Source organism: Microtus ochrogaster, chromosome 2, assembly GCF_000317375.1.
Source record: "Microtus ochrogaster isolate Prairie Vole_2 chromosome 2, MicOch1.0, whole genome shotgun sequence".
In the NCBI taxonomy this organism is placed as follows: domain Eukaryota; kingdom Metazoa; phylum Chordata; class Mammalia; order Rodentia; family Cricetidae; genus Microtus; species Microtus ochrogaster.
This window is the reverse complement of record NC_022010.1, coordinates 89,880,968-89,889,438: the sequence shown is the minus strand read 5'-3', so window position 1 is coordinate 89,889,438 and position 8,471 is coordinate 89,880,968. Positions and strand designations below refer to the sequence as shown.

At 33.9% G+C, this 8,471-nt stretch overlaps 1 protein-coding gene across 3 annotated transcripts in view; it reads right to left on the bottom strand.

Moving 5' to 3' along the window:
* Window positions 1-8,471, bottom strand: part of Epha6 (EPH receptor A6) — a 918,005-nt gene that overhangs the window by 272,899 nt on the left and 636,635 nt on the right. For all 3 annotated transcript variants that reach the window (XM_026787030.1, XM_013353099.2, XM_026787032.1), the window contains one exon: window positions 2,514-2,622. In XM_026787030.1, the coding sequence (XP_026642831.1) occupies window positions 2,514-2,622 (109 nt within the window). The remainder of the gene's footprint in view (window positions 1-2,513; window positions 2,623-8,471) is intronic.

The following is an 8,471-nucleotide window of genomic DNA, read 5'->3' as shown; positions in this document are numbered from 1 at the left end:
AGACAGAGACCCACATTGGAGCACTGTACTGAGCTCCCAAAGCCCAGATGAAGAGCAGGAGGGAGAACATGAGCAAGGAAGTCAAGACTGGGAAGGGTGAGCCCACCCACAGAGACAGTGGGACTGATCTAATGGGAGCTCATAAAAGTTGAAAATTTGGAGGGAATGTTTTATTCTTGCATTGTGTAATTGGGACTTTGACTATATCAATTCAAGTAGCTTCACTAACATCCATGGAATTCGACTGTTCATTAAATTTATAATTCCAATTGGTTTAACAGAATGTATCTGTAGTATGCACTGCAGTTTTTCCAATGTTAATTATGTCTGCATTTCTATGGTAGTTTAAATATTCAACCAGATTTTCTTTACATTCTCCATGGAATAGCTTCCATTATACGGCTCCCTATCAAAGTCCATAAGATGTACTTCAAAATGACTGTGTTAGACAATGTAAGCAAAGTAGTTTTCTCCAGTACGTAAAATGTTTAGGCAATTTCTGATGTTATAGAAATTGGCAAACATAAAGACGAGAATGATTTAGTGTTCAGTTTTCTTTGTTAACTTCTCTGTTTTAAGTCGCATTGATATTCCAACTCAGAAATCCTGATGATAGGTAATGTTTGATAAACTCCATTCAAGTCTGTTAGATTAAATTTTGTTCACAAAGATGGCATCATTTCATATTTGTGACATTTCCAATTCAAGGCAATAATTTTTACAATAAAAGTTAATGTTCTTAATGTAATCACATACTTTCTTGCAAAGAAGAAGGATCCTAAGACAGTGATGACCTATGTCAGAGTGGGGACAAGTGAAGAAAAAAAGTATTCGAGAAGTTAAATGGATGTGAGGGAGAAAATGAGAAGGAAATAATATAAAATGAAAATATCTGGTTGCATGAAAAGTGACAGTGACAATGTGACTTACTGTGTTACCAAGTACAGCTAATACCTTATCTATTGATAACTGCTTAGTAAATGCCATCAAAAGAACACTATCTATAATAAACTTCTCCGGTATATATCCTTTACCCTCTATAAAATAAGGGCTATTAGAAGTTTGTGAATCTTATGTATGGATATCTCAATAATAATAATTTCTTCATCATTGGTGCGGGAGTGCCTTCTGCTCCTTCAGCCAATAGCCTCTGAAATACCAGCCCACTGGGGCATGGTCTATTTCTCTTTGAAAAAGAGCGGCAAGCCTTGACTTGCTCTCTTGGTTCCGGTGCTTGGTTCAGGCTCCTGCTCCAGTGACTATACTTCTTTCCTGACGTTTGGTGTTTTGTAAGTTTTACCCCTAAAATAAATATCCCTTTAAATCCTAACTGGTGTGGGATTGTTTCACGCATTACATCATAATATTACACCCAACTGAAAGTATAATTATATCCTATATAGAGATGCTAACACAAATATGAAACACATATTACCTAGACTGTGATAATTTAATATGATGATTAATTTTGATTTAGCAAGATTCTTAACTTTCATTTTGAATTTTTTGAAGATGTTTAGGATATAATATTAAGTGGTTTATTTAGGAGGATTATCATATTTGTCTATAACAACAATCAATAAAATACCCATTCCTCATAAAATTGATTTTAAATATTTGTAATAACTCACTATATAGTCAAATCAGATACAGCTATAATGCAGGTTACCTACATCCCATAGAGTATGAATTAAATCCCTCTATCAGTCATCTCTTGCTGTCACCAGGGATAGGAATGGCATACCCAGATCTGCTGCCTATGAATGTTGCTTTATCTTCTTTCAGAGTTCTCTGCTAGTGTTTAGTGCTTTATTTACAAAGATTCCTTCAAAATAGCTTACTTAAAAAATGTTATTGTCATTCTTATTGGTGAAGTTTTAATACTTGGATCTTGGTAATCATCCAAATACATGTAAAGATTAAAGTATGTTTTTATACCAAAACTATAAATATAGAAAACTGTGGCCAAAATAAATGAATCTGTTTGACAGAGTAAGGATTCAAATCTCTCACTTCTTCAACTTATAATAATTAAAAATTATCTATTATCTATATTACTCTAAAGTTGATTATTATATTTATAAAACTAAAATTATTATAATGTAGAGAATTTTTTTATTTAGTTGTCAAAACATCTTACTTTCATAACAAATTCACAAAGAATTGCTTTGTCTAATTCTGAATTTTTTTCCCCAAGAAAAATCCTTCACAGAGTCATCAAATTACAATAAAGAAACAAAAATTCAGGAGTACGTTACTCTTTACTATTCAGCTTTCAACTTTTTACTGTAGGATTTGGGTAGGCTTTTTTTTTTTTTGAGAGCTGCTATTGAATGTTTCTATGGTCTCTTCATGTCAGGAATGTTCTCTCTCTCCCCACCCCCTGCCCTGACATGTGAACACACACACATGCATATGTGTGCACACACACAGACACACACACACACAAGAATACACTGGGTATAAAGTGTGGTTTTCCATTGAGTTGGGGATAATCCAGAAGACTCACTTACCTCCCAGTGATGAGGAAGAAGAGAGTGAGGATTACTAGGAGCGTGAATCCTCCAACGGCCGCCGTGGCTATTACCAGGATCTGCCCTTGTTCTGCTGCCATGTCAGAAGCTGAAACATAAGCACAGATGACACATATGGTGATGGTTATTATTTTAAAGCACAGTAGAATTGACCTTTATTTTAATAGGTCTCTAAACAAACCAGCTGAAGTAGATTTATATAATGCTTACAGAACTGAGGTCATTATACACAACACAAAACTTTCTTCTGTCTTAAAAATATAACAAGGTGTTTGAATTCTTTTAAGAGTGAGTATGATTTGTATTGACCAGACTTTTCAGACTTATTAGGATTTTGTTTCTACAATATAAAAAATCCTGTAATTTAAATTAATAAATTTAAAAAATAATTTATATGTAACATATATTTCACAGAACTAAGTTTCTGTGAAATTTAACAAGAACAAGTATAAATGTGTATATGTGTGTACAAACGCATATATATCTATATATACATAAATATTTGGTAGATGATAAGTACAGGAGAAAAGAATACTTAAGTGCTTTTTTTTCTTTTTTGATGACAAATAGTTAACAACATTTTACATTTTTTTTTTTGCTATGCATGGTATTTAGTATTAATTTTCAACTTGACAGATCCAGAGTCATTGGGTGACACTGGCGTTTCAGCATGCATGTGGGAAATTATTTTGATTACATAAACATTCATTGTAGGTGCAACCATTTCATGGATTGGGATCCAGGGATGAATAAATGGAGAAGAGGAAATAACTGGCAGCATTCGCTCAACTGCTCCATACTCCATGATTGCGCTATGACAGCTGCTTCTGGCTCTTTCTTGTAGCCTTGATTTCCCTTTCTAAACACTTGCACTGTGAACCAAAATATACCTTCCTACTTACGTTACCTTTGCCAGAATGTTTTACCATACAAAGAAAGAAATAAACTAAGATATTTTCAAAGCTTTCTCTCTCTCTCTCTCTCTCTCTCTCTCTCTCTCTCTCTCTCTCTCTCTCTGTATGCTTTTCTGTTTGTTTTTTTATGATGCTAAGGTTTGAACAGAGGACTTTGCATATTATAGATAAGAAAATGCTTGTCTTAAAAACTGCAGCAGCTACCTGTCACCTTCCAGTGGCCCTAAAATACATTGATTGGTTCAGTTCATTTATTGTATTCCATGTTCACTATTACTGTTTTCTACACTATATGGGATGGGAAATTGCTTATATATCAGAGTGAATCCCTTAATATCTATAATTGATGTGTGTCAATTAAAGAAAAAAATAGTGGTGATGAAAGTGAAACACAGATTGAAGAGCTTCGTCATGTAAACTTATGACCAGAATTTAGCTCCCAAATTTTACTTTTGTTTTCCTTCCTATGATATAAGTACCAATAACAAGTCAGCCATCAATAGTCTAAAATATTAATCAATAAGTTTGATTATTATCCATCAACTTGACTAAAACTCTGTATTTTATTTCCTGTGTGTGTGTGTGTGTGTGTGTGTGTGTGTGTGTGTGTTATTTCAGTGTGCAGCAGTGTGAAAATGGAGGTCAGGGAACAATTTTGCATGTTGGTCCTAGTCTTCTACCTCATTGGAGACAAGGTTTCTCTTCCTTCAATACTCTTTTTGCAGGCTATCTTGATAGACACATTCCACTAGCCTCCAGGTGTTTTCCTTTCTCCACATCCCATCTGTCCGTAAGGGCAATGATGGCTCTGTCACTACATCCTGCTTTCATAAGGGCTCTTGGGGACTCAACTCAGGTCATTAGTCTTGCTCAGCCTCCTCTCCTAGGTAATAAAAACTGTAGGTTCCAGTAAGAAACCAGTCACACCATTTGGGAGACTTATTAAATGTCTCCTAAATAAGAAACAAAAGTCACATTCGTTCAGTTTACAGATAAAGAAATTCATTAAACATTGGAATTCAATTTTTGTCAACATTATTTCATCAAAGCATTTTCAGGCAGTTTTTACAAAGTTGAATTTTGATTCATAATCTGTTCAGAGATGAGTTAAATAGTTGTATCTTATCTAGTAAACAATGGACTCAAGCTTTTTATTAGTTCTTCCCCAAGTTTTGCAATCCTCGAAATAGCATTGATAGAGGAACTAATGGTGTGCTCTAAAATGTCATATTTTCTCCCTGAAAATTATCAAACAATAGATTTTAAGAGATTGATTTTTCAGAAAACATTATAGTTTGAAGATAAAGAAGATGACATTTTTAAAAGAAGACATTATTTACTTACAACTCTTGTGCTCTTAAAGATATAATCTAGTTCAAAAGTGTTCCATCTAGAACAAATATTGTCATAGTAGTCAGGTCTCTAGTGATTTCTGAGACTCTATTCAAAGCTCAGATGGGGAAAAGATTATATACTTGAGTGGCTTGTGAAAATCATAAAGTTTGTCATAAAAATTTATATTGTTTAACATAATAACTTAGTTAACCACTGGCTTCACTAATAAGTCTCCTTTTGCTTACTTCTGATTACATGATCACTGAACTTAAATTAGGGTTTTAATTTTGTTTTAAACAGAATGTTAAATAAATATGAAGAATGAATGGCAATGTATAATTAATTCCCAAGCATGTATACAAGCAAAATTAAGTACTCTGTACAAAAAATAACATACACACATACACAAAACAGTTGAAGAATGCTTAATGGATGTCAATATTTTCCTGGGTATAAAATAATACAGACAATGAGGGGGTATGATTAGGGAAACATGACAAACATGAACACTCATATCACTTACAATCTATGTATTTTTTATTAGGCAAATGTCTATGTTCTCAGGTCAATGCAAAGAGTTTAGAAATATTATTGAATATATGCTCATAGTCCACAGGCTTATGTCAGTGTCATTTTTACTCCTATTTGAGTAGTTCTGTTACTTGTCCAAATCCACACATACGGTACACAGAAAAGCTGACAGCACAAGTACTGACTTGTCTGTCTCAAGTCCTAGCTACTGAAATATTTTAAACAACCTTTTTACCTAACAGGAGAACAGATTTTTTGTTCTACTAGAATCATTCATGCCCTTGTTTGCCCCTGATTTCCAGTAAATAATGTGAGAGTATTGAATTAAATGTAATTGTCACAGTATGCCAGAGAAATGTAACTATTTTATTGTATGAAGCAATAAAATATTGGAAAGAACACAATTTCCTACGTGGAAGTAGGAGGAATGTCCTGGACCAGGGCTGCATTATTGTATTTGCTGGGGAAGTTCTGTCTTTATAGGGTTAGTGCTGCTCCAACACAGAGCTCTGACTTCATCTCTGGGTAAACTTCAAAGCCCTTAACTTTACTACTGAGGCTTTTTCCAACTGGCTAGCACAGGTCTCTAGCTTGTCTGATTAAAGGACTGTGCGCACGCTCAGTTCCTTGAGTGAGCCACAAGTTTGATAATGGTCAGTTCCTGACAGTTTTTTTTTCATGGACACCCAGTCATTTGGAAAGCTTTTTCCCAGTTGTTGTTTTTGTTGTTTTCTTAGGCTCTCAGACAGATGTTTCCATAACCCACTTAAATTAGTACTATAAATGAAAGTATAGTGGTCACCCAAGTTACTTTTTAGCAAACTGTCTCTTTTATTGGGATGAAAATTCCAGGACCACATGAAATTCATTCCTTGTGTTGTCTGTAGAAAGTCCAGTGTAACATACATCTACTCTTCTCAAAGAGAAAGTGTAAATAAAAATCAGATCCATCATGGATTATCTAGGTGATCTCAGTTCTAACAGTAATTCTTATTATATGAGGTTGAGACAAGAAGACATAGGAGGAGTGGCTGGTGTTACAGCAGAGTGGTGAGAAACAGGAAGGAGAGATGAAGGGTTCTTTCTCAGATTTTTGGAGGTGTGCTTTGGGTTCTATTTGTGATTGTTTTTGAAGGAACAAAATATGTAGCATCGTACACAAAAATGAATTGGAAGACCAACCCATGTGACTGAATATGTGGCTGTAGCTGAATGAGTACATCAAGAAAATGAATTGAATGGTTATATATACTGTATAATTCTGATAAGGAAAAATTGGAATAAGCTGGGCATAACTCACAACTGTCCTCCTTTTAATAATGTGAATGAAGGTTTTTTTTTTTAATCTCAAACATAGCCATTCAATATATATGAAGACCATGGATTCAATACTCCTTTCTAATTACTTCACACACTTTGGAGATGATGATTCTGGAAGGCAAGAGTTACAATAGGCATAACACTTCTACATTTCAGCACGGTCTTCAGAACAAAGTTAAAGAATTCATTACTTCACCAAGTAATGTTTATTGAGAAGTTATTACATAGCAGATACCAATGTGACCCTGGGGAGACAGAGATGAACAAACCATACGCAATTACTATGCTGGTAGACTGACAGATCAGTAGGGAAAATAGACAATGAACAGAAAGTTACAAAGAGTAAAAATTGCTACATTAGGGAAACTGTCTGCAGTGTTGTCTATATTCATTTGTGCAGTCCCAATGCTAATTATCTCTAATTAGCTTTCTCAGAGAAAACGCATCTAGAACTTATTCTTAGCAGTACCAATAGGGAGAGCCCTGACCCTAAAATGAGCCATAGTGGGATATGTAGAGATAAATGAAAGTTATTTGTGAACCACTCATTGGAATTATTTTTTTGTTAAATGCAAAGAAAACCCCATATCCTCAAACAAAAATAAGCATACTAAATTATGTTTAATTTTATGGTCTTGGCAAAAGTATACTCCCTTACAAAAAATAATTAATCTTAAAAATATTGTGAATTTGTTATTTAATCAACATTTAGAACCTAGATAATGCTTGGTTTAAGTCAGGATAATGTTATATGAGGCTTGCTCTAGTTATTTCTATTTAAAGAGGAAAAACAGAATGAAGCTCTTTCCATGGAATCTAAATTCTTACAAAAAAATAGATTTCACGTTTTTAGAAAAGTGTGAGAGAAAAAGCAATTTGGCTATTTTTAACTAACACATTTTCTTATATGGAGGCATATGATTCTGCCTCACTGTAATCAAGATTATTTTTCATATTTACATTTCAAAGTGAAATGTGTTATTTGTATTCTGTATCATCTTCTATGGACTAGCGTTTTGAAGTTAACTAATTTCTGTTGTGAACTTCTTCTGAGAGCTACTGGAGGATATATGACACATCTTGAATAAAGTATTTCTCAAAAATGCTGCCCAGGGAAATGCATTCTTTGTCATTTCACTGAAATTATTTTTAAAATCATAACCTATATTTTAACAAATAGGTTGACAGTAAACAAAAAAAATCATTGTAAGGTTTATTGGCAAGTGACACATGAAAATGCCCTCCTCAGATCATATGTAACAATCAGGATTTTATATTATTTAAGATGCACATCGAACATTGTACAATGGAGATTAATATATCTGCAAAACTTTCAATGCTGCAAGCCTAGCTGGACATTAGCATATTATGTACAGATGAAAGGCAGTAAATAAATATAGCTGGAAGAAAAAATACAATATTGTAATTTTGTAGATGACGCTGTTATTATCTTTCTTGCCCACCTGGACTTTTAAACATGGTCTCATCTTGGGTCTTCCAACAAGTATGAGTTTCAAGTCAAACTTTTTACTACATCTTACCTTTTATTTTCATCAACATTGCTAATATCAGGCTATAGATGTATATGAATAAATGAGTCGTGGGTTTCTGTTGATCTGTCTTGCCCCAATGGATCTTCCCAATTTATTCCCCCTTATGTGATAATTACTCTTCAAAATACTATTTGAAATTTCTGAGATACTCTTCATAGTCTAGAAGGTAATGACCATTTTTTTCTAGTAAGTCTAGTTCAGAGATGCCCATGCAGATGATGCTGGAGTCTAGTTCAGAGATGCCCATGCAGATGATGCTGGAGTCTAGTTCAGAGATGCCCATG